Source organism: Branchiostoma floridae, chromosome 1 (genome assembly GCF_000003815.2).
Source record: "Branchiostoma floridae strain S238N-H82 chromosome 1, Bfl_VNyyK, whole genome shotgun sequence".
In the NCBI taxonomy this organism is placed as follows: domain Eukaryota; kingdom Metazoa; phylum Chordata; class Leptocardii; order Amphioxiformes; family Branchiostomatidae; genus Branchiostoma; species Branchiostoma floridae.
In genome coordinates, this window is record NC_049979.1 from 10,930,689 (window position 1) to 10,956,652 (window position 25,964).

The 25,964-nt window shown below is 44.7% G+C and overlaps 3 protein-coding genes across 3 annotated transcripts; 2 read left to right on the forward strand and 1 right to left on the reverse strand.

The window, feature by feature from the left end:
- Nucleotides 1–631: 631 nt before the first annotated feature.
- On the reverse strand, nt 632–3,564 carry LOC118427322 (N-acetyllactosaminide beta-1,6-N-acetylglucosaminyl-transferase-like). Its single transcript, XM_035837060.1, has 4 exons — nt 3,428–3,564; nt 2,594–3,281; nt 1,914–2,083; nt 632–1,553 (listed from the first exon to the last, which is right to left on the reverse strand). Exons 1-4 carry the CDS (start codon nt 3,562–3,564, stop codon nt 1,202–1,204), a joined length of 1,347 nt encoding a protein of 448 aa, XP_035692953.1. The 3' UTR covers nt 632–1,201.
- Nucleotides 3,565–4,561: 997 nt separating this feature from the next.
- On the forward strand, nt 4,562–13,423 carry LOC118427356. The gene is made up of 8 exons (XM_035837106.1): nt 4,562–4,753; nt 5,127–6,868; nt 7,200–7,383; nt 7,892–8,057; nt 8,794–8,911; nt 9,227–12,444; nt 12,697–12,844; nt 13,190–13,423. Exons 2-8 carry the CDS (start codon nt 5,129–5,131, stop codon nt 13,379–13,381), a joined length of 5,766 nt encoding a protein of 1,921 aa, XP_035692999.1. The 5' UTR covers nt 4,562–4,753; nt 5,127–5,128; the 3' UTR covers nt 13,382–13,423.
- Nucleotides 13,424–14,712: 1,289 nt separating this feature from the next.
- LOC118425833 (interferon-induced GTP-binding protein Mx3-like) lies at nt 14,713–24,347 on the forward strand. The gene is made up of 13 exons (XM_035834943.1): nt 14,713–15,405; nt 16,233–16,385; nt 16,789–16,943; nt 17,327–17,465; nt 17,765–17,963; nt 18,104–18,182; nt 18,526–18,648; nt 20,884–21,037; nt 21,237–21,478; nt 21,840–21,959; nt 22,327–22,431; nt 23,014–23,100; nt 23,534–24,347. The coding sequence occupies exons 1-13, from the start codon at nt 15,201–15,203 to the stop codon at nt 23,672–23,674; spliced, it is 1,902 nt and encodes a 633-aa protein (XP_035690836.1). The 5' UTR covers nt 14,713–15,200; the 3' UTR covers nt 23,675–24,347.
- The last annotated feature ends 1,617 nt before the right edge of the window (nt 24,348–25,964 follow it).

Genomic DNA, 25,964 nt, shown 5'->3' on the forward strand with positions numbered 1-25,964 from the left:
CTTTTCTGTATATTCCATCACAAATACTGTGTTGCACTGCTTTCAGAAGAGTGACATACACAAGTGACATACCCACTACACAGACAGAAAAGCAGACATGATGGAAATATCTAATCTAGTACACTGTCACCAGATATGTCAGATCTCCAATAGATGGTAACGTCTCTTTCGTTGCAACATCTTTGAGAAAATATTTTTTTTGCATCAGTTTTCCTTAAGATTGATTTCATGTTTGCACTACTTTGCCAGTTTCAGGTTTAGATTTTGGATAGATGGGGTTTGCTGAGATACTTTCCTCGTGTCATGTAACATACCTACAGTTGTAAATATGTATATGTGGAAAAAGAATATGTATATGTGTGAAAAGGCATTATGTGAAATAAACCTTGGTGTAAATATCTTACAGATTTGCAATCAATTTCATAGAAGTTGGTGAATTGTTTGATATCAATTAAAAGTCACAATATTGTTTTATACTTGGGTCATATCTTTTTTTTCCTTAGGAATGTCTGTAAGATTATCAAGACTGCATTTATTAGGGACCCTTTGATTATTCAAGTAACTTTTCATGATAAAATGCACCTGCAGAGCTAAGTTAGCAGTAGCAAGTAACACAATCTGTAGCTGCAAATATGGAAAAAGTGCAACTTTACTTTTGTTGGACAGACAATAATGGAACTACATCATGCATATTATTAAAACACAATAAAGAGCAGGTATGTCAAAGACAGACAATGCTCAAAATATGACAAAGGGTAACAAAACAATTTGCTCTCAGATATTGAAGGCATGGATGTCTCATGATGTCATTGATGTAAGAGAGCATCTCATAACCACAAATAGGAGTCATATGGGTAAGTTAGCCAATCATTTGACATAAAAACTTTTCTGTAGACCTACCATCATGAAAGTTGAGCTGCCAAAGAAAATCTGTGTCACAGGGATTATACAAAAATAAAATGTGCTGAATTGCAAGATGAAAATAAATATTCCCAAAATTGGCATCATATAAGAATAACTGCCATTATAACTATTCTGGCCTGCAGAATGCCAGTTTGTCTGAATCATTGCTATTCAGCTCCAGAGAAACAAGCATGATCCAGATCACACTAGGCAAACTCCATCCATCATTCACTTTGTCCTGTGTCTGGGCAATCTACAAGAAATGTCTGTAAACACGTAAACAAAACAACCCTATCTATCACAGCAGCCATGGCATGTCTTTCCTTGGAAAGTCCTTGGCAGTGAATCTGGTATCATACGGACGTTCTCCCCTCCACTTCAGCAGCTCCTGCAGACACTGCAGGATGACCGGGTCAAAGTTCAGGTCAAACTTGTTAGCAAACAGGTGATGACAGTCAATCAGCCACTGCATGTCTCCGACTCCGAAAATGCACACGTCTCGCACGTACTTCCCCTGACAGGGTGGGTACTGCTTACCCTCGAAGTACACCCACTTGATGGCACGGATGGAGGACGACCACGTGGGTTTGGAAAACCCACCCGGAGCTGATGGGAGTTTGTTCAGGGTGGCCCAGTAGAACTCGTCTGGGCTGAAAAATAAAAAACGTATGAAAATTTTGTCCACCATCTAAAATTACATAACATTTAATACATAACACATTTACACTATACGGATTTATCAATCCATTGTAACCACTATCTAGCTATTTTCTATGGAACATATTAAACAACAGTCCATCTTACCATAAACCCAGGGCATGGAACACATTTTTCTACATATCTTAACTTAACTATAGATCCAACTGGAAACAGTTAGGAAACCATTGCAGCTTTTGCATGCTATAGTCAATATAGTAAAAAATCCTCATAGTACATGGTCTAGACATCATAAATCCCTGCATCACTTTAAGCTATACGGACCTGTATAAGCAGATAGTATTTTTATGTACCTGTATGTGTCCTGAGACCACTCCAGTAGGTCCTTAGCTACCTTGTCTGTCAGCACCCAGCTCATGAATGCACGGCTGGCGATGTAGTATGCGATGCCAGTATAAATGGTCACATTGTGGGGAGGGGGGCTTTTCCTCTTTTCTGTCTGAACCACTGACATCTGACCATCCTGAAAGAAATTGTTGAAGGAGCAAACGTTAAGTAACATATATCCACTGCAGGTAACACTGGGGTAAGATTTCTAACCTTTGGTATCAATTCACCCACTAACTTTTTTAAAGACATTTTTCTCTTTTCACAAGTGTAGAACAAAATCCTACAAACTTGACATTGAATATGCAATAGGACAAAAATCTTCATGAATATTTTCATCAGGTTGTAGCAGAACCGACAATATTGTCCTGAGGAAGGTAGCAAAAGGACTACCAATATGCTGGCAAGCAAGTATCTCTTGATTGAGTGCTGAGAACTTTGCTAGCCACACATCTAGTTTAATAATTTAAGTTTTTTTGCAAATTTTTCCCTGTGAGTGAGTGAGTGAGTAAGCTAATTGCAGGTAACATGGAATGGCACTGACAAAAGTGTATGCGTCGACTCTACTTTAACGGTTAACTCTAGATTCTAAGTTGTTGGGTTTGACTTCTCTAATAAGCATCAGAATTATCATATCTAGACTTACACTATTGGAGACTACATCGTGGACAAAGCGTGTCCTGTCCCCATGGATGTTGCTGGAAGACTGGACACCAGGAATGTCATTCTGTCCACCAAACACTCTCAGCTGTGCAACAATCTCATTCTGCGTCTTGAGTGGGAAGTCCTGCCCAGCCAGGTTGATCACATAGCGCCATCTGACGGGGGAGCTGACCAGGTCGTGCAGACAGTTCAGGTCTGCCTGTAGCCTGCTGTACCCGCCGTACACGACGGACTCCAGTCGACGGGAAATGAAAACATTGTCATAGCAGTCCGCCACTGCCGACAGCACCGCTCTGAACTCGGACGGAGACCTTTTGTCCACATGTATGCAGTATACGTTGTACGGAGTGTAGATGGAATGTAGTAACAGTTCTACCTGAGCAGCGTTCTTGTGCACGACGAGGATGTATGCTATGGGAAAGTCCCTTGTGTCCACTCCAGCTGACAAGTTCTGCTGCCAGTTCTGAGTATAGTCAAGACAGCTTGCAGCAGCAACATTCAAATGATGAGAATGTGAGAGAGCTGTGCTAGACTCAGTAAGGTCTGCTTTACTTTGGTTCCTTTGGAGTAAGTCAACACAGGTGTCCCAGGCAACAGGTCTTTGGGCATGAGTTTGTTTTGCGTGGTGACTTTCTCTTGTGCTGTGTCCAGTGACTCTGTTTCTGCTGCTCCTGATGTGGGAAAGAAACAAGATTTAAAGTTGATTCAATAGCATCTGGCCACCATGCAAGCAGTTCCATTTTATGAGTGTATTCATCTATAGTTCTGAGAAAAAAAGATGCCTGTGCCAAGTTACATCTGGAAAAGTGGCATGTACCTTTTGAGAAAGCTGGTAACATGTTGTTTCTTCACAGTCATGTAGTTTGATAAGAAAGCGAGCCCTACTGCAGCCATGAGGCACACCAGCAGGACCAGACCCAGCCTCCTCCTCCTGCAGGGCACCAGTACTCCCATGGTTCACACCAGGACTGTCTCCAGCTAGGAATTATTTTCTGTCTCACTCATTGTTTGGGAGCCCAAATTGTTGATTCTTGTTAATAAAATCATTCTAAGTTACAAAAATACCCTTATTTTTCAATTTCATGTCACAAAGTTCAGATTTTTGGACGGATGGGGTGAATTTTTTTGGTCTGCCCCAACAAGCAAAATTCCATCCTGGTATTGGAGGGACAGGTCCTGGAGACAGCCCTGATTCACACAGCCTCCATCACCTGCTGCAGCACCTGGAGGAGTCACCTGGAACAACAGATAAAATATAAGCATGACATCACCATGACACAGAGGTTGGTGAGTCCTGATAAACACAACATACTCATACACGCATGGTCATGCACACTATCTACATTTTTTTAAAAGTATTAAACCAACAGCTAACAATAACAACGGTTGAAAAAAAACTTTTAGACGCCCCCCTCCCCCGCCAACACCTACACAGCACCATAAAGCACAAATCATACCGCACGACTTACCGTGCACTGGAATGATTTGTCTTTCGGACATCTTTAGCCGTCATCGATATCCCTTTAAGCTACATCATTACCAGACCGGCTTGCAAGCAGCAACTTTTTGTTTTAACCGTGCACGGCCGTGCACCGTGTACCGTTAGAATTTCAGCGGCGACACCAAAACACCGGGATCTACTTCCGGGTGAACCGCTAGCACCCCTGGGAACAAGAGCACGGGGCGGAAAGCACGAGCCTGGCATATCCGCACACCTGTTCAGGTGTCATGAATCATTTGATAAGTTCCGTGTCTGTAGTTTCGGGACACGTTACGTTTAACGTTACGAGTTTCGGTGCGCCTGCTTTTCTAGTGCACCCAACGCACGGAGGTTTTATCAAACAATGACGCCAAGGGGAAACCTGGTAGTTTCGATTATATATGGGCGGTACCGAAACCATCCTGGTTTCGGTCAAATCAGCTAGGTTTCCTTCTATGAGGAGCTGCGTTTCGTCTCTGTTCCAGTATTCTGGAGAACCCGTTGTTTAGTCGAGGGGTAAAACTTCGACACAGCACTACCAGACTACCGTGTGAGGTAGAGAAGGCCTTTGGCAGCAGAGCTAGCTCTAGGTCAAGTGCACAAATCACCGCGTGACGTCAGCATTGGCACTGTGCCTGAAACTGAGCGGTGGGAAAACAACAGGTGCGAATGCAATTTCTATCATTATTATGACAGTGCCATCTCGAAGTGGTATACCCATAACTGAAATCCCATATCAACTGCTAAGCTTTATGTGTATATTGGGCACATTACCAAACGACGGAAGTGAATGCTTTCGGAGTGTTTGGGGCATTCATTAGCTGTGTTTATTTTGGGTGGGCCATAGGCATAGTAGGGCGATGTACATGTACCGTTGGACCCAACGATCAGTGCCTGAGCGCGGTGGAAAGTTTCTCACTGAGCTACAAGCTTAGATGGTCTTCAAAGTATACTAGCTAACGGATATCTTTTGCGTGAATGACTAATATTATTCTAATTTATAAGACTGCTGAATGATATTTACTGTAAACAATAGACATGGAGGCAGCACAAGACGAAAGCGAGGAAAGTGTCACCGCCGGGCTGCAGGCTCTTTCTATCTCGACACCAACGACTGGCGACTCGCGAGAGACACAAACGCTTCAAGGAAAAGTCCACAACGCTAACAGTCCCGAGTCACAGGAATACGTCAATGAGGTGTTCCTACAATTTACACGAAGTTTCTCCTGGCATGACGCTTCAGCACAGCAAGATGGTTCACATATCATCACATTTGCTCCCCTTGACTCGCAAGTCGTGAGCATGTCAGCTATATGCCATCAATGGTGCGGCGCCGTGGAAGAGGGAAAGCCTTACTGGCTGGAAATCCCCCCAAACCAGCTGTTGACGATGGAGCGATCGTCACCCAAGCCGACACAACTGACGTCTCTGCAAGTCTTGGATGTCGCCAGCGTCTCCTTTGGATGCTTCCTCGATCACAGCACCTATATCAGCCACTGGACGGAGGCATCTGACGAAACACTGGATATCACACTGCACCTAGAGCATGACATCCAGTCCCTGTCAGTGTACATGTCTGTTGATTATCCGTACAGTGACGACCTAGGTCCGACAGAGAAGCTAATCATCCCCTACTCCGGCATCGACAATTTCGTCCTCGTGTGTTCTCGCGATAGTGAGGACATAACTCTGTTCTTTCCGCTCAACAGTGTACCCCGATGTTTCAAGACGAAGACAGTCACCAACAATTTTGGCGAACAGTACGCCCAGGAGGACAGGATCCTATCGTTCTCCTCCTGTACTGCCGACATCATGGGTTCCAGCTCGGTGCTGGCCGTGCACATCACCGACAGCTCAGCAGACGGCTCCGTTACAGAGGACGTGCTGCACAGGCTGCAAAAGGTTGGATTTGACGTCTACTTTTCGTCGACCAGAGTAAAACAGGCACCTCAAGCTACAGCTGACTTGAAAATATTCAAGGACTTCGCGGACTTTTCGGTGACATATGCCTTGCACTGCCTGCTGTCGAGGGGTTACAAAGTCTCCGACCGTGTCCAGCCGTCCTTTTTTTCCAACTTGGAGGCTGCTGCGAGGCACGACCCAGTAGCTACAGCAGCCGCTCTTCACCAGGTGGCAGACGGCTGGGTTGACGGGGACTGCTTCTGTGACTTAGAGGAGGCATTTCAAACAGAGCTGGAGGTGGCGCGTACCACGGGCCCAAACGACGCAGATGATCTCCCCGACCATTACGTCTACGCGAGGAAGGTGGTGGTCACGCCCACTCAAATGTTGTTCCTCAAGCCCGAGCCTATCGTCGAGAACAGGGTGGTCCGAGAATACGGCGTCGACAACTTCATCCGCGTCGCTTTTCGAGACGAAGACTTCAACAAGCTTACTGCTCCGAACCCCAACTCCATCAAGTGCGTGACGACACGGGTGAAAGACGTCCTACAGAGAGGCATCAGGATCGGAGGGCGCCACTTCGAGTATCTGGGCTCCTCAAACAGCCAGATGAGGGAGCACGGCTGTTGGATGTACGCGGCTGAGGACGAGACGACGACGTCAGACATCCGCGCCTGGATGGGCGACCTGTCGCACGAGCGCTGTGTGGCCACGTACGTCTCACGGCTGGGACAGTTCTTCTCCTCCTCTCGGGACGCGGTCAACGTCAGCGTCGAGGACCGAAGCGTCGCCGTGATCGATGACGTCACGTCAAGTCAAAGGAGGTATACGTTCTCCGACGGCATCGGGAAGATCTCCGTCCCACTTGCTGAGAAGGTACTGTGATTGTGTCATTTTGGGTTGAATGATTGATTTAAACTTGGGAAATACAATGTTTCTAATGACTTCTACATCCATCAATGGTTTTATTAGGTTGGCAAACCACAATAACAAAGTTCTTTGTGAACAACCAGAGTGCCTTAATACTTAATACCTATCTATAGAGCAAAGTACTAAAATTGCATCCAAGTTACTTTTTAAGTTTATCTAAATTGCAATGTTTCTAATAATTTTCAGCCCCATTTGACAAATGACATGCGAAATTCAGCCCTGCGAAAATGAATGAAGTGTTACAAAATGTTGAATTAAGATACTAATATTTTGATAGGTAGCGGCAGCTCTGGGTGTCTCCCCCGTCCCCTCCGCCTTCCAAATCCGGTACGGCGGCTGTAAGGGTGTGCTGGCGCAGGACCCCAGCCTGGGCCACACGGACCTGATCCACATCCGGGGCAGCATGAAAAAGTTCGAGTCGGAGCACAAAACTCTCGAGGTGACGTCCGTCACCACACCAGGTGAAGACATAATTACATTCACGCTTTTTGAAACCCATCTGATTCACGTTCTCAACATTATTGCTTGAAGATATATAGCAGGTTATGGTGTCATGGGATGCACGTCTCGTTGCAATTAGCTATACATGATAAAAATAGAAAAAAACTTCATCGCACAGCATGCAATTGTACAAGTTACAAAGTATGGCAATTTCTTCAGACTAATCTACCTAACACAAGAGCGTGTAGTATTAAGTAATTTCTAACGTTTAGACATTTTCTTATGTATCCCACACAGGACTTGTCATATATGCATGGTCACTAATTATATTATTCTCACTACATGTTATGCTGTTGCTCAATTTTCTTTTGTTCGGTATTTTATAGTTGATATTTATTTATGCCCTGCAGGTGCCCTGAGATAAGATAGGATAGTGATAACACAGTATTGATCGTATCCCAACCCTACAGGTGCCATGAGATAAATCATTAATGATAATACAACAGTGATGATATCCCGATCCCGCAGGTTCCCTGAGCCTGAACAGACAGGCCATCACCCTGCTGTCTGGTCTCGGCGTGCCCGATGAAGAGTTCTTCAAGTTACAGGAACGAGTGCTGAACCAGCTGGCGGAGATGCTGCTTCTGGACGGGGCGGCTGTCAAGGCTCTGTCTGGTGCCCGAGTGGGCATAAAGTAAGTAATGATGTACGAGTTACTCTCCAAGCAGAGGTTAGGCTCCGGCTGTTTTTTAGTCGTTTTTATCGGGCTTTCTATGGCGAATTCCATCTTGCCGGGCCAAAACAGAACCGGCTGGCGTACTCCAAGAAAAAGGACAAAATAGAAAGCCCGATAAAAACGACAGGAAAAACGTAAAAAAAACAGCCGGAGCCTAACCTCTGCTTGGAGAGTAGTACGAGTACCATATGCAACAATGTCCATTACTCAATCGACTGGTCAAAGATTGTCAACAGAAAGATGACAAACGGTGTCTTTCGTCATTGACTGGCGAAAGACAGCACAGCCCTTTGCCCGGAAGCCTAATCTTCGTCAACGCACGTAATGAGTAACTGAACGAATGATGATTGGGCAAATGACGGGATGGATAACGTACGTGAGGTTGCAGCTACTCAATTGAATGTGACCTACTCAACATAGGTTCATTGAGGAGTCATGGTCCTCCAGTGGATGATAGTAGAACAGCTTCATAGCCATGCCAGGTTTTAGATGTCCTCCTCTCTTGAATTACGGAATAGAAATGAAATGACAATTGAGACAATCAGTTCAGAAAGAATGTCGTCCATGACGTCGGTGACTTCTTGATCATCATCAAGATTTCTCAGAAAGGCCAGGCATGCTCAGTTCATGACCGTGTTTCACTAAGCGGACAGATATACATGTATATCTAATCGACCATGTCATTCTCTTGTAGTTTCCAGGCTCTCCACAACAGCCGCATCTCCCTGACGACGGAGCCGTTCTTCCGGTCGATGCTTCTCGCTGTTTACCGGAATCAGATGGGCGAACTCCTCCGGCGAACCAGGATACAAGTAAGGGTTTTCAATTCCATGGAAGTAACCACACTCCTGGTATCCGGTTAGCTGCATCTGTCTAGCTTTGGCACACACCTCTAGATCTTATTGCTTCCTTAGAAAATAGCAAAAAAGCTATTAGAGGAGCGACCCTGGAATAGAAGAGAAAGGAAAACGTACCAAACCAACTAAGACTTAACAAAGCAAAACATAACTTTTACTTTCTATTTGTTTATGACATCTCACACCAAGAGAGAGAGAGGGGGGGGGGGGTATCTCGTTGTTGGCACTTAGCATTACTACAGCTAACAATTTTGTGACACCTGATTTCAGCTGCCCGCTGGAGAGGGCCGGATCATGATGGGGACAATGGACGAAACAGGCAAGTTGCAGTACGGACAGGTCTTCCTCCAGTACTCACGGGAAACAGACAGGCCACAGGCCGAGAAAATCGTTCATCAAGGTCAGGTCACCGTCACCAAAAACCCTTGTTTCCATCCCGGGGACATGCGGAAGTTCACGGCTGTGGATGTGCCGGAGCTGCGACACATGGTGGACTGCATCGTCTTCCCGTCGCGAGGACCTCGTCCCCACCCCGACGAGATGTCCGGGTCGGACCTGGACGGCGACATGTACTTCGTGACGTGGCGAGAAGGTCTTATCCTTCCGCGAGAGAACATCCCAGCTATGGACTTCACCGCGCAGCCGAAAAAGGTCCTTCGCCGGCCCGTCCAAGTGTCGGACATGATAGAATTTTTTGCCGAGTACATTAGGAACGATCAGTTGGGGCTAATTGCCAATGCCCATCTCGTCCATGCAGACAAGGAGACAAAAGGCATCTTCTCAGAGAGGTGTATGGAACTAGCGAAACTCCATTCAGACGCGGTGGACTTCCCGAAGACCGGCCAGTGTCCCGAGCTCAAGGGAGATCTCAGGCCCGACAAGTATCCAGACTTCATGATGAAATCAGACAAGCCACAGTACCGATCGGAGAAGATTATCGGGAAGTTGTTCCGCCAGTGTCAGGCGCTGGATAACGCCCAGCGCTTCAGTCCTGACCCTGTTGTGGAAGACGACGGGGTTGACCAAGACTTGATCCGCGAGGGGTTTGAGTCTTACACTGACGACGCACAGACGCAACTTAACATCTACAACACAAAGATAAGGTCCATTATGTCTTTGTATGGCATAAGCAGTGAGGGTGAAGTGGTGTCAGGTTGCATTCTCAAGGTCAAGCAGCGACTGGGTCTACTGAAGAACGAACGTTTCGAGGTCACTGAATACGTCAGAGCGAGGTTCAAGACTCTCTGGAGAAAGACTCGCGCTGAGTTCTTCAGACAGTTTGACGAGGAGGAGGAATCGTCAACGGACAGACGTAGGGAAGAACAACTGAAAAAGGCCTCGGCCTGGTATATGGTCACCTATTCTGACGATTACAACAACAAACCCCACGGAGCATCGCCCAAACTTCTCAGCTTTCCCTGGGTGGTATATGACGTTCTGGGAGGTCTGAAGAAGAGTGCTCATGGCCTGGACCCAAGACAAGTCTACAGGGAAGACACGAACAAGGCCGTGGTGTCCATATCCAGAAGCGTAATGGGGCACTCTCATTTGCAGCTGACACGAATCGAAGAAGCGCAGATCAAACAAGAAGAACTCTTTCGAAAGATACAGACGACAGTGGAAAGAGCTGTGGACGGCGTCAAACTCACCCTCATAGGTTCCGGTCTGACGAGGATTTGTAACGACAACTCAACAGTTGAAATCTTCATTTCGCGAATGGGCAGGGTAGAGGAAGACGTTTCTGACCCGCAAATGCTCCATTCAGTGTCCAATGCGGTCAGATCTGGTCTCGCGGAAGCCACGCACGTTAAGGCAGGAGAAGGATTGACGTTTCTCTTTAAAACAGGACCAAGAACAAAGTCGACAGTCCACATCACGTCAGCACTACTCTACCTGAGGAGGTCTGCTTACATTTACCTCCACACTGCACGGCGGCCGGACATGTTGGCGCTGCTGCACGTTTTAATGGACTGGGCGCGAAAGTTTCGCATCTGCGGAAAGAGCAGGGATGATATCGTCCCGGAAGAGGTTCTTACTTTGCTGTTTCTGAGCTTCGCAGAAACACACGGCTTCGTTCCACAGGTCCTAGATTCTGACGTCCAGGCTGAAAGTGAGGCGATCATCAGAGGTAGCCACTCAACACCACCAGACGGTGATCAGATACCAGTAAATGGAGCTTTGCTGCTGAAGTTCTTTGAACATTTCAGCTCAATCTCAAAGAGAGAGTTGCTGGCGCTACCAGATCCGGCGATTACGGGATCCCGGCCGTTGCTTGAGCATGGCATCTCCCAGGCCAAGGAGAAGAAGCTGAGAGACAACATGCTGCACGCCTACCACGACGTGGCGCAGTCGGCCGGAGTGTTCGGCCTCCTCGGCAGACAGATGACAACACCGGGCCACTTGGTTCTCAACTTGTCGAGGGAAAGTTTTGGTTCCGTTATGCACTCGGAAGAGTTCAACGCCTTTCGCCTTTCTGACAAGACGGGAGCGCAGGTCGCCATCAGGCGCCGCATGTTCCGCGACACCGTCGGCCTTATTCTCGAGGCGTGGGGCGATCAAGAGGCTCTCAGGCGACTCGAAGAGGAAGTCGAACAAATGGAGATGAAGTCGAAGCACCTTGTGCCTTCGTTTGACCTTCGTCGATCTTTTGTCGAAGGAGGACACACCATCGTGTTTGAAGGTTTTACCTCGCCACGGGACAAGATTCGGCTCGTACCTTATCGCGGAGAAAAGAATCCTGACCACGACAATAAGACGTTAGCTTCGCCTTTCCTGCTAGAAAGGGGACTGTACAACACAGGGGAGAACGGCGTCGATTTTGACTCATTCCTGAAAACGCTGAAGCGCCAAGGCAAATGTATTAACGACGAATATACCGATTCAATGCACGGCGAGCTGAGGGCAATTGCACGTTATGGTAACGTGTATGTGTATAACACGTCACACTTGTCACCAACGATGACTGTTGAAGAGTTCGACCGTGACCTAAACAAGGGCCACCGGACCGCCGATGAGTTCTTCAGTGATTTCAGTGCGGATACCCGTGGTTCATATCGAGGGAGAGGCCGGGGGCGAGGCAGAGGGAGGGGCCGAGGAGGAAGGGGGATGGGAAGGGTCATGGAACCCTTTATGCGCCAGTCTTTCATCCCGTCAGCGGCCACAAAGGACGTCCTGCAGAAGTTTCTAGAAACGTTCAACTTTGAGGAGTTCACGCGCACAGAGAAGTACAACGTGTCGTGCAGGCTGGAGCGGCGTGTAGAAAACACGATCATCCTCGACAAGGACTTGAATTTCCTCGAGTTTCGCCTTCCGGATGTTAAGTGGATGGCGTTGGACCTCAAGCGGCGGCCCAGAAGCGATCCGTTCGGGACCGACATTCGCTTCAAACTTCAGTCGCGTCGTATCCTGAGGGGAGACGAAGTGGAGAAGAGCGAGGCGTACAAGAAGTTCCTAAACCCAGATCACAAAGTGTTGGAGCAGGGACACAGGTATTTCCCTCGGTATTCAATTGCAACACAAGATTGTATTTGAGCCAGTGTACGTTGTTGTTGCCATGCCAGTTTTGAGTGAGTTGTTGTATGCCTTGCTGTAAGGTTGTTGAGTCACACTATGATGGATAACATAAAGTAAGGTTTTACCTGTCGACATCCAGTCATTAGATCAAAACCTGACGAAAGCGCGTCCGAGGGGGGGGGGGGGGGGGTAATCCTGTGCACTCCTTTGTCCCTCATGTTATTCAGCTATGGCCTTCGACACCTCCACGGAGAACCGAGCCTCCTGATCCATCCCGCCTACAGAGGCAAGGTCCACTTCGCCCGGAGAAAGCTCATCCGTCGGTTCCGGGCAGCTGATGACGTTCAGCACAGCCGCTTCCGAACGGAAGTGGAGGTAAGGAAGATCGAACGAAGTACTATTCATCTGCGTATTTGTCTGTCATTCAAAGACGCAACGATACAGATACAGCCAATTTTTCTGACTGCTACATGAGTCAGATATCATTGGCATCGTTATTGGTCTGTCTGTCTGTCTCTCTCTCGCCTCCCCCTCTCTCTCCCATTCCTTTGGTATCTGGATAGTTCTTGAGAAGGCAAAGGTCAAGGTCAGTTTAAATGTCTCTATTGGCTTTTTTATCTTTATTGTTTATCAAAACAAAACAAAACAAAACAAACCAAACCAAACTAAGCCAAGCCAAGTCATACCAAAATCATATCGTATTGTTTTTCAATATGCCAGGTACGCCTGACCGAGGTGTGCGAGTATTCCCGACCTGACGACAGCGGTCGGTTCCTCAGCGTCATCCCCGGGCGACAGGAGGTCACGGTCATCCCGCCCCTGCCCGACTGGACACGGCCCGAGGAGGTGGACGTCTTCGCGCGGGAATACTGGCAGTTTTGTCTCGAACTCGGCGACACCTTGTATCCGTAAATGTCTTCATTGGTTTGTCCATTTAGCACGCACAGCCTGGGCTGCCCACTATCCTGTGCCTATCACAAAGGGCTAGCCCTGCTGACGGAAACAAACACAATACAAATTTGACATGGCCAGGATCAAAATCCCGTAATTACGTAAATGCAGGTAGCATCGAGATTTTAGAAACGTTCAGTCAAGAAAAAACATATATTGAATATGTTCTTAGTATTAAGATATGCTAACGCCAAAAGTCTAATTGTCAAATATTGTAAGAAAGATATTCTGCGTGACAAAAAGTAATGTACAAACAAGTGTTTTCGTGTTCCATTTTGGTATCTTTATGTTACATGATTTGCATCTGCAGCTGGAAGTTGGACTATGTATGTAGCCTGATAAGGACCAAAATGTTCGATATGTATATTCAGAACTTTCGTCATCTGGAACTTGGGTAATATGCTTTAAAAGTCATAAGAATCTAAAAAAAAATTGGTTGTACATGTTTAGTAATTTCAATCAAAATGAACTAAATTTAAATTGATTTGAATTTGCGCTACCAACATGTGATATATAACGTTACATATCAATTTCAGTCACAATCAGTTCACCTATTGTGCTGATGCTATTATGTTTGAGAGTTTTCGCGTTTTGCCATTGTTTATCAGACCACGATGCACATAGTTAGCAAAATATGACTTTAAATGTTATGCTCCAATAGCAATGTACTGAAAAAAGACATTGTAATGTGTTCACTGGAGTTATTCTTTGGATGAGAAAAGAGGCATGTCAGGTGTAGTTGTGATTTTTAGAGCGTGTTTTTATTCCCTTTAGCCACATAACATACCGCAATTAGGGCCTGTGAGCCAGAGAATAGTAGTAATTTAGCATGTATATTCGGATTAGACCTGTATACTTCAACTTAGAGATTTCTGCCTGTCTTGTAAAGTATTGTTACGTTTGACACAAATGTATTTTGCTAGCGGCATCCATTACAAATAACGTGCTCTTGTTACAACACAGCTCCGTTATAATTGGACGCAGAAGAACATTGCTTTGGCGTTAAAAAGAAATGCTTGGTTCTAGTGGATATTCATATGTCTGGTACCCCTTAACTCAATCTGTGATGATGACCATGAGCATGTAACGTTACATGTATGTAGCCTGATAAGACAACAAAATTTGTATGTACCAGATGAATCTTCGTATATTAATATGCTAAGGTCCTATTAAACATGTAAATCTGTATTCGCTAGAGAGAAGTACTTCTAAAAAGCTTAAGCTTGTTGATTTCAATATGCCTTATGATACCAAGATTACTGCGAGGTCCCTGTGATGTTATACCAACCTGAACAGTGTTTCACCTAAAAGTTTCACATCTGGCACTGAAATTCAACTAACACCTGGGTTGAACGTGGGTTAACCGAAACCATAGAACGTTTCGCTCCCACCCCCTGGATCGATTACCGAAACTATAGCCTCCATAGCCGGACTGTCAGCGTAGCTTCCTGCTAGCAAGGCTCCGGTTTAACAGTGCGTTTTTTCTTTAAGTTTTTATAGTAGATTTTTTTTTTGGTGTGGTGCCGGTTGTCGTCCCAACGTTCTAACCAGGAGAACAACAAAAGTTCATGGCAACATACTACATAGTACAGCCGCCGTCCGAAGTCTAGAATGGGGGCTACCGAAACCACCGGTTTCCCCCATTGAAACAGCGTCATCGGTCGTGGTATTGTGCTTGTTCGATGCCACACCTGGAAATGCTATGCGAAACTGAAGTTGGCGTCCTGAACGCACCTACTAGTATCCAAAACCAGCAGTCATCCCAGGGAAACCAGCAGGAATGGCGGCGGTAGACTGTTCCTTACCGCTTTCTGTAAACTACCAAGAGAAGGTCCGGCCCTTTATCGACCTGGTGGACGAGCTGAGGGCTAATGGGCTGGATCGCGATGTGTCCCTCCCCTCTGTGGTGGTCATCGGGGACCAGAGTGCCGGCAAGAGTTCCACATTGGAGGCCATCTCAGGTGTTCAACTTCCCAGGGGGAGCGGTATGTAGTGTAGCATGCTCAGTTCAGATAACCCTAAGGAGAGTGTATAGTTAAGTGAATAATTATCCTTAAGATATATCTTATTGAAACACATATTGTGATTGGAACCCCGATATGGCATATGTCTAATAGTGTACACACCAATTCTTCCCATATGGCATATGTCTAAGAGTGTAAACAGCAATTCTTCCGCTACAGGGGGTAAAAAGTAGTTTCGAGGATCTAGATTTGAGTTCATATTTCCCATGATCTGCTTCGAAATGACATTAGATACTAACATGTGAAAAGCGTCAGTAGCGACGTGTTTTTGTGAAGAATGATTTTTGCCTGAGTCACCCTTCCGGGTAAACTTCCGCGTTGAATAATTGAACTAATCCGACCCTTTGCCTCAGATTCGCCGTGTTGCTATTTCTCGCATGTGGGGTTATTGTGAAAATCTCCGCGTTAGGATTTCTAATAATTGGTTGATCATACCCAAGTGTTTTCTACTTTCGGCATTATCATGCATTATTGTGTCTGCAGCATAGTTGATCGGTTTAATTCAGTGAAAAAATACAATTGTGCAGCATGTATGTCATTGAAAATAACGTACTTCTCCTCTAAACTTTACGAAAATTGGAGAGGTTATAGAACCTTAAACTCGGCTTTTCTTATAGCTTGAGGACTGTCCTTATGTATATGTTTTTGCTCCCCAATCAACGGCATTTCCTGAAAGAGACGGTCGCTAGACTTGACGGGTGTGCAACTTTATGTATTCCTAAAAAAATCAACATTACCGGGTTTAAACTCCTACATTGAATTTTGACTCTTGCATGTTTGCCTTGCAGGTATCGTGACAAGGTGTCCATTGGAGTTACGGCTGAAAAAGAGCCAGAAGAAAGACGCCCCGTGGAAGGGATGCATCCGTTATGTCAAAAATAAGAAAGACGTAAGATTTGACGTAGACGAGCCGGGAAATGTGGGAGATGCTGTAAAGAAAGGTGAGTTAGCATACCTGTTCGTATTCATGATCAGGACCCTGGTAACTAGTGACTAGTTAGCAGCTGCACTGAATTCAACGAACTCAATCGACCTAGTAGTTATAAAAGAGAAACTGTTAGGAGTTCAGAAATGAAAATAAGCAAGAGAACACACGCATTGTTGCCTACCTGCCTACCTGTTTAGGTCGGGAACTGGCCTCTAACTCCTCAAGCTCTCAGCTCAGTCCAGAATCTCAATGTGTCACGGTCCAATGCTCTAGTTCCTGCAAACCCAAGAGTCAGTCCAGCGTCTTATCATACATATTCATTATACACGTGTCTTAACTTCACATTCCTACGATAACCAAAGTAGGTCATGCGCAATCATTATTGAACAGCCCCCGTACATTTTGGTGTTTTGCAGCCCAGAATGACTTGGCGGGCACCACCAATGGCATCAGCGACAGTTTGATCACCCTGGATGTGGAGAGCCCAGACATCCCCGACCTGACCCTGATCGACCTGCCTGGGATTGCGCGCATTGCAGCGGAAGGACAGCCAACGGACATCGGCCAACAGGTAGCTTAGAAATATTCACCAGGTTATTTCAATGGAGATATATGGCTTACCCTATCAACCATGCAGTTGTACAAAAAGAATCACTGTTAACAATAAAACTGTAGCAACTTTACGTCTCCAGTCGAGCATGAATTACAGCTCATAGAATACGCTAATGTCGGAGAAAATGGGCTAAAAAACAAACAAACTCAAAACAGCTGGTTCTAAATTGTGCTGTTTTACTATCATTTCTCCACTGGGATATGAAATCATTATTTTACTTTACTTATGAAAAGTTAACTTTTATACCGTAAAGAAAGTAGGACCTTTTGTATACTACACTGTTGAAATTCATTCGACTACAAACTTATAAGACACTTCTTCTCTGACGATGCTTTGCACAGATTAAAGATCTGATCAGTAAGTATATTCAGAAGAAGGACACCATCATCCTGGCTGTGGTACCATGTAATGTGGATATCGCTACTACTGAGGCTCTGCAGATGGCACAGGAGGTGGATGCAGATGGGAGCAGGACGCTGGGTAAGCTGAATAAAATGTGCTTATACTGAATAATAGTACAAGAGTCCAAATGTCAGCCTCAAATTCCTGCTGGTGATCTCTTGGTTTTGCAATGAGCAACTCATTCAAATGATAATCCTGTGTTATTTAATCTAAAAAAAAGATGCTGTTTGTAAATCCTTGTTCTCAATAGTGCTGTTTTATACATTATTATGCACACCAAATGATTAATCAATGCTATGATGTCAAAGATTGTTGGACTAAAGAGAATCATGCCATGAAAGGAATATTGCTTATGATATTTCCCCACTGTTGCCCAGGTGTTCTGACTAAGCCTGACCTGATAGATCCCGGTACAGAAAGGGGCGTCCTCCAGATTTTGAACAACGAAAAATACAAACTCAGAAAGGGGTACACCATCATCAAGTGCAGGGGACAGATGGACATTGAGAAGGGGATGTCCCTGGAAGAGGCTATGGACAAAGAGCAGAGCTATTTCAAGTCTCACGAACACTTCAAGTAAGTTAGCCATGGTACTATAGCTCTATTCCTATTAAACATGATGAAAAGTATCATAAGAACATTCTCATCAGTCTATGTTAAGTCACCAATTTTGTTATGTATATTCCACTTACAATGGTTGATAACATTTTATGTAGGTCCGTGTACAAAGAGAAGAAGGCAGGAGTGAGAACCCTTGCTGGGAGGTTGTCAACCGAGCTGGTTGGGCAGATCAAGGTGAGCTGTGATTTTTGTTTTCCCAAATATTTGTATTGTTGATGGGGAAATAAACCTAAATCTTAATTGTTGACCGACAACTTGAAATGTCCATTTGGTGATAAAAACACAATACAGAATACTAGCCCAGGATGACCAAACACGGTGTTCTAGTAATCGGAATCCCGCCATGTGGTCCATTATATTGAACAGTAAAAAAGCATCCACACAGGAAGAAATATAGACAGTGTACCTGTCCATGGTGCTGATATTGAAGTATCCCATTCACAGTCTATTATGTCATAGGTAATACATAAATGTAATTCAAATGTCACCCACCAAATGAGACGATTTTCTTCCTTAGAATTCCATCCCATTCCTGAAGGAAGATGTGAAGACCAAGTTGGCGGCCACTCGTCAGGATCTGCAGCTCATGGGCATCGGAGTCCCACAGGAGCCCGATAAAAAGATGCTGTTTCTCACGGATGTACGTTATTTGTTTATTGATATACAGTATAGCACATTTGTGGAGACTTAGACATAACAGGTTATTGTGACCATTCTACTCTACAATACACTCTGGAAGTGCGAACAGGGACACATCATCAGTGATGAACCCGGGGTCATTGGGTGTTTTGGGTCTTTAATCACCATACACCCTCGCCCGGGCGACCCAGCCGAGGTTGATCATTCCCCGATCGACCTGTGTCCGTGTGGCTTCCACGGTTCCCCCCTACGGAACCACAACCAACGTGAGGCTTTCTCTGCAGCCTCCAAAATGTCCCTGATGGATTTCCGAAGACGGAAACCTCTTACTCCAATGTGTTTTAATACATAAGCCAAAGATTGCCCTGCAAAACCCCGGCAACCAACCTCCACTGGTACACACCGGGCTCTCCACCCCTTACTCTGACTTTGTACTACCAGCTCGGCATACATTGCCCTCTTCCGCTCGTTGGCTTCGCTTATCCGCTCCTCCCAGGGAACAGTTAGCTCCAACAGAACAACTTGTCTGGTGGATTCCTACACTAGTACCATGTCAGGGCGAAGTGACGTGGCTACAATGTGTTCTGGAAACTTGAGCTGTCTCCCTAGGTCAACTAGAAGCTGCCAATCTCTAGCAGTGGCGAGAAGCCCACCTGCGGAAGTGGGTTGTTGTCGGGTTCTCTCTCCGGCTCTGACAAAGACAATTGACTTCTTGGGGGGTTGTTGACTCCTACTACTCTGGATGGCGGTGCTAACTGTGTCTGCCAACACCCTTAGAACCTGGTCATGCCGCCAGCGGTACCTCCCTTCCCCCAGTGCTTTCGGACAACAACTGAGAATGTGTTCGAGGGTACCTCTCCTCTGACAGAGTTAGCATGAGGGGGTCTTTGCCAAGCCCCAGACGTGCAAGTTAGCTGGGCTTGGAAGGACGTCATACACTGAAGAGATGATAAATTTGATCCGAGAAGGCTCAGCTCTGCACAACTCTGGCCATGTGACCTTGCGGGAGTCAGTATGTTCCCACCTAGTCCACGCACCTTGCTTGCGCATGCCTACCATCCTGCATCGCCGATCCTCCTCTTCCCCAGCCCTTATCTCATCCTGGATCAGTAGACGCTTCTCCTTCCCACTGACTCTGTCGTATCGGGGCTTTGGGCAGCTGCCCAGTCCTGCCCGTCCTACTGCCACGGACCCCACAAGGACACTGTGTCTCAACCTTGCCTCTGCTTTGTCCACCGCTTCCTGTGCCTTCCATTTTCTCCCAGTCCTGACATGGATGCCGGCTGAAGAGACCTTGGTGTCTGAAGAGTCCCGGTACATCGACACTTCTTTTGCACGGGTAACTTTGAACTCCTCAGTCAGGCCACTCAAGGGAAGCTGCAGCTGGGTGGATCTACCGTACAGGGCAATGTTGCTTAAGGACCTCGGAAGCCCCAACCATTTGCGAAGGAACCTGCTGATGGTTCTCTCCAGTTGCCCCACCATGGTCATCGGCACCTCGTACACAAGAAGAGGCCAGAGAACCCTTGGCAAGACTCCATGCTGGAACATCCAGGCCTTGAAACTACCTGGTAGCCCTGTCTTGTCAATCCCCTCGAGCCACGTCGTCAGGTCACTTTGCTGAACTGAAGCGGTGTCCTTCAGAGAGCTGTTGAACACCTTGCCCAGACTCTTGACTGGTTTCTCTGACACTGTGGAAATCTGAGTGCCTCCCAGGGTGAAACGGAACCTTTCAGCCACCTTCCCCTTTTTCAGGACAACATTAAGATATTAATGTGGAAACCAAACTGAATAACAACAACATAAGACAATAACAAAAAAAGTGACTTGAAATTTGAACAAAAATGAGGCAGCTTTGGATGGTGTTCCTGATATTTCTATCGCCTAATAAAATACCAAGTGCTATACTATTTAGAGTACACCGTTACTTATTCACACACTTACTTTCTTACTGCCCTTTGTGCCCCCGGGCATGTACGCCAGTATCAAAGCTCTTAAGTTCCTTCTGCCCATGGCAACTCTCTGGATGCTGGCCAATTTGTGGTTGAAGCTTTCCGGCTGTTTTGGTGATGTAACCCTCATGTGATCTTAGGTCATCCTTGTTTTCTCTTCCAATGTTTTACCAACAGAGAAACCTACGTAATACAATCTCATAGATAGCAATTATGTTGATTTGCCTTCATCATAAGCTTAGCTTGACAAACATCTGAACTTATCCTGTGCTGTTGTCATCCAGCTATTGCGACATTTCATAGATGACCTGCAAAAGACAGCAAAGGGTGAACTCACCCGGGTATGTCTGAAGAGGAAGAGGACAAACAAACGTCTTTTTGGTGATGTGAGGGATGCTTTTAAAAGGCTTGAAAGAGCTATGAATAAAATGATGCCAGGTAAGTCATCCAACTTTTTTATTACTCTTTTTGCAATTCATAATTTACAAATGGTCCACGTCAAAGTCGTTTTGTTAGAAGAGGAGGATTCATGCTTTGTAACCAAACCAAAAACCAACACATTCAGCATTGAGTATTATTCTAGCTTCTTCAGAACATCTGACTCGCAAGATTTGAAGAGGTTTTCATTCATGTTTAGTGTCTACAGATGGCAGCATACTACAAGAAATAAAGAATGCAATCGTCGAGAACCGTGGTCGTGAGTTGCCCCGCTTCATGTGCTACCCTGTCTGCGAGGCGATCATCCGCGAACACCTGCAGAAGTTCCGGGAGCCTGCGTCTGTATGCCTGCAGGAAGTCAGTGAGCTGGTGGAGAGTGTGTCTACTGCACTGGCCACGGCTCATTTTCAGGCATTCCAGGGGCTTGACTGGGAGATCAAGGTATGCTAGTTCTCCAAGAGGCCCGTGTGTGATTGGTGCTTGTTAAGTTACTTTGTCATTAGTTCACATGAAGTCCTGTGTTCCATATCACCAATCGCACTTACTTGTTGGGTAATCTTGACCCGGCCTCGGTTCATTATCAATTTGGTCAAAGGTAAAAATCTGGCCCCGTTCTCATCATCAATGATCCTCACAGGTTGGCTGCAACGCAGACTTTTTCGCCTTTTTCTTCTTCTGATCAAGAACTTTATATTTTCTGATAAACAATGGTCTCAGAAGGGTGCTTTTGTGCCAAAGCGGATTAGCACGGGAGTAAAAGTCAGCTGACCAAAGTTAACATTCAAATGTTCATTACATTCAGGGAAAAATGAATGAGCTGCGCATGATGCATGAGAAAAAGGCAGAAGAATCTGTGGACCAGATCTTCGCAATGGAGCATCTCGTGTTCACACAGGACAGCATCTTCATCAGAAGTGTTACAGTAAGTTTAAGAATCAAAACCTAAGTCTAACAGTCTTACACTTTAAAAAAAAAAGAATTAAGTGTAATAAAAGGTCTACCTTCCTTTGTCAGTTAGATTTGCAGGGACACCCCCTTGCATTATACTGAAAATTATCAGCACTTTATAACTGGACCACTATCACTTTATAACCATTATCAGGAAGGTGGATCAAATAATTTTCAATGTGCAAAATTGCACATTCTTATTGCTTTTTACTATCACAGGGGATGGCAATGGTGTTAGATACATAATGCTCTTTGGCAAAATATTTTTTTCCAAAGTACAGTATAAACATATGTTAGGGAAGTACCTGACATTTTGACAGTTATGTGGACCATTGTTGCAGGAAATGGGGGACAAAGTCGTTTGGCCTATCGGCCATGTCACCAAGCAAGATGATGAGGGAAAGGAGGCTGAGAAGATGCTGATGTACATTTGTTCATACTTCAAGGTAAGATAAACTCTGCCTAGGGGCTCTCAGGTTTATCTGTAGGATGGACTGCAAAGAAATGTGCAAATCACAAGTGACTCACAGTCCAGGGACTGGTGACAGTTAATCTTTATTTTTATCATACATATACAAACATTTTGATTTGACTTGCAGGCAAAATGTGCTGTGCTGCCAGGTAACGTTAAAAAAATTATAACAAAAATCTTTAACCACAAAACACCGACATTTTTTTTCTAAACTGACAAAGGGGGTTAATTATGTTGTTTAGTATTGTCTAATCTTTTTACACTTTTGTTGCTGATCACTGTATATGCATTGCTTTGATGTATTCCAGCTCATTATCATGATCTATGCAAAAAGATTAGAAAGTTTAAACTAAATCCAAGCTTACCAAATGTTTGGAAAGATCATGTATAGGTGAAGTTGGTGGTATTTTGAAAGGACATAATATATAATTATTAAATTAGAATTAGAAAATTTATAAGACAAGGAGATTCAGAAGTCTAACAAAGATCTTGTGGGCTAAAGGCTGAGTAACACTGACTTCAGCTGAACTACCTTTTGTTTTATCAACCATTCCAGGTTGCCATTCGGCGTATGGTAGACCAGGTGCCGATGGCCATCAGCTTGCACCTATTGAAGAACCTCACAGAAGACATCACCTCTCAGGTACATAGTTCATTATTTCAATAACTAAGACAATATTTATTATCACTTCTCTCTGGTAGAATATCACTAGAAGATGAAAAACAAATAATCGTGAAATTTCAATTATGGACAACACCGATTTAATTTCTTGGTTCTCAGATTTAGAGAAAATACTACATTGGAATGTCTACATGAAAACTGGGTCTAAGAGGAAAGTCAGATGCATGCTTAAGGTTTCCACCAAATTTCTACATAAAATGTCAAAGAGCCAACAAGTTAATTTGGTACGAACATTTCGACATATTGTTCAGGATTGAGTGAGCCAGGACAGTGGCATCTCTTAATTGCTCGATGAACCAAACAAACACATTACCCTACGGTAGGTAAAACACACCGTTGAAACCACAACAATAACACACACAACAGCAAAAAGGATTCTGCTTTTGCTTGCCAGGTGAACCTGATGGCGGCGTATCCAGACAAGACCCTGCAGCTGCTGGAGGAAGACCCGGACAGCGCGGAGCGGCGCGCCATGCTGGAGGAGAAGCTCAAGAGGCTGATGAAGGCCAACCAGGACCTTGCCAGGTTCAACTGAGTCTGACGGGCAGAGGTCATAGGTCACCAGTGGTTGATCTGCAGTTTGGGGAAGCAATGAAACCTGTCCAAAATCATATCCAGTTGCTTAAGTAACTGCTTTTTGGCAAACTTGTCATTATCTTTTTTTTGGTAGTGTGTGAAATGTTTGCCTTTTGGTGCACAATTTTGTCTTCACTTAAGACTATATGAATTCTCTCGTTAGGGGCTATATCATTTATCATTTCATGGCTGTATCTAGGTTGCAAAATACTCATGTTGAATAATGATTTACCGTTGGTATGGGCTGCATCTTACAGTGTGTAACATTATATCAAGGATTATATGTAGAGAGATGGAAGTCAAGAACTAGCATGTTCATTGGTACATGTACATTATGATATGAAGATAAAACTTTAAAAGCATCTAGTTTTACCTTGAATACACCGCAAGTATCTTATTGTGGAATAACATGAAAGTTGAATAGTATACAGTTTTTATCATAAAAAGTTTGAGGAATTTTTATAGTCCATCAAGTGCATTAGCAGGAAAGGGTTACAAATTCATTTGATTAAGTACACATGTATACATATATGTTAGGAATATAATGTTTTTCGTAATTAGTAAAACTTTCGATATCCTATACTTTTGGCAGTGGGTGGTTTGCATTTCAATAAACCAGTCTCCAGAAAGATGATTGTGCTCAATTATTATATCACTCCTGCTTTTATTGTAGAGTGACAATGTTAGCCTCAGGAATTAGTTAGATCAGAGGTTCAATGTAACCATGAAGAAGATCATAAAGATCAATTGTCACATCATCAATTATCGTTTGATGGTTACGGCCATTATAAAGCATATGATATAGAGATGACAACTCGACAATATCGATAATAAGACCTATAATGTTAATGTTGAGTAATAACGTTAACATTATTGTGTTGCAAGAAAAATCCCCCACACATAACGTGTTATCTGCTGGAATTAAGATGTTAACTTCTAAGTTCTATGTTGTGTATTGAATATCAAAAAATCAAAGATCAAACACTGATGAAGGCACACACAAGACGAGAGATGGAGAGAGACCGAGAAGGTAGGATGGGAAAGAAGATAAAGTGAAAGTAGACTGCTGGCATCTGTGGCATCTGCCAGATGCTTCCGCAACTTCCGCACCCGCGTAGGTTTCCTCTCAGCGGGAAGACAGGGTCTCCTTTGCTGGTACGGCCTAACGTTAGGCCCCAATTCCCAATACCCAACCCGGGGCCCTGCTGGGTAGCTTTATTTCGGAAACGAAAAATATTATAAGAAAGGAAACAAAACACACAGAACGTAAAAGGAATTAGTCAGGAGCATGATTTCTGTATTTTCCTTAATAAACACTTTTATCTTTCGCTACTGCAAACGTCCCGGCTGGGCAACGTTTTGGAAATGGGACCTAAGCCTTTTAATACAGGAGCCGAGGAGCTGGTCTCTAGTTCTAGTTCACATTCAAGTAATCATTAGACTCTAGTAGCGAGATTAGATTACCTAGTATCATAGGCTCACCTTCCTCAAACATTCCACAATGTAAGAGTTGGGGAAACTATATGATATTGATATTGTGTAATATTGATATAGTTTAATAAGGAAATAGACAAACGTAAATATAGTCATATACTGATATAGTAGCCATTGACGGTCATTGACATCGTGCGTGGAGAGAGCACGTGATTCACGCTTGGCCGGGCACGTGCCGCTGGTGAAAGTAGTATAGAATACCGCTTCTCGAGTTACGTTATGCAGAGGTCGTTTCACTTTTGAATGTATAACGTTAGTTGGAGTTCCAGTTTTTGAGGTCATCATCAAAAGGTATACAAGATGAAGTACTCAATGGAAGAGATAAGCCACGTTTTAAGCATTATATCTGGAGATCATCATGGCTTACTGCATTTTGGGATGAATAAATAAATAAACACGAGTTGGACCTCTTTGTCAAGGCGATTACATGGTCTATTATACAAAGAGGTCTAACTCGCTTTCTTTTGCTCCTAATAACAATTCCATACATGTTAACGGTATTGCGCCTTTACATAGGTAGTTATCTGTAGTTAATTGTACCGCGTACGCGTATGCCGAATTTTAGCACGTATTTTCAGTCAATTTGTTGACGATGTTTGACATTTTTGTGTGCAATCATCCGACCGCTGGTGACTTTTCGTCGTGCAGATAAGCGAAGTCAGACACTAACAATGGAGTGAATTGGAGCCGGTTTGGGATTGGGGGATTCTGTAGATTCAATAGACCGAAGTGTGTGGTAACGTGCCCGTATCCAA

What these genes read in the sequence shown, in the direction of transcription:
- LOC118427356 (XM_035837106.1), top strand. Translation starts at nt 5,129, where the DNA reads ATGGAGGCAGCACAAGACGAAAGCGAGGAAAGTGTCACCGCCGGGCTG. An exon ending in CCGTCCCACTTGCTGAGAAG is followed by an intron (nt 6,869 to 7,199) that starts GTACTGTGATTG and finishes ATATTTTGATAG; the next exon opens with GTAGCGGCAGCTCTGGGTGT. An exon ending in GGTGCCCGAGTGGGCATAAA is followed by an intron (nt 8,058 to 8,793) that starts GTAAGTAATGAT and finishes ATTCTCTTGTAG; the next exon opens with TTTCCAGGCTCTCCACAACA.
- LOC118427322 (XM_035837060.1), bottom strand. Translation starts at nt 3,564, where the DNA reads ATGGGAGTACTGGTGCCCTGCAGGAGGAGGAGGCTGGGTCTGGTCCTG. An exon ending in ACGATGTAGTCTCCAATAGT is followed by an intron (nt 2,084 to 2,593) that starts GTAAGTCTAGAT and finishes AATTTCTTTCAG; the next exon opens with GATGGTCAGATGTCAGTGGT. An exon ending in TGGTCTCAGGACACATACAG is followed by an intron (nt 1,554 to 1,913) that starts GTACATAAAAAT and finishes TTTATTTTTCAG; the next exon opens with CCCAGACGAGTTCTACTGGG.
- LOC118425833 (XM_035834943.1), top strand. Translation starts at nt 15,201, where the DNA reads ATGGCGGCGGTAGACTGTTCCTTACCGCTTTCTGTAAACTACCAAGAG. An exon ending in GGGAGATGCTGTAAAGAAAG is followed by an intron (nt 16,386 to 16,788) that starts GTGAGTTAGCAT and finishes GGTGTTTTGCAG; the next exon opens with CCCAGAATGACTTGGCGGGC. An exon ending in AAGTCTCACGAACACTTCAA is followed by an intron (nt 17,964 to 18,103) that starts GTAAGTTAGCCA and finishes CATTTTATGTAG; the next exon opens with GTCCGTGTACAAAGAGAAGA.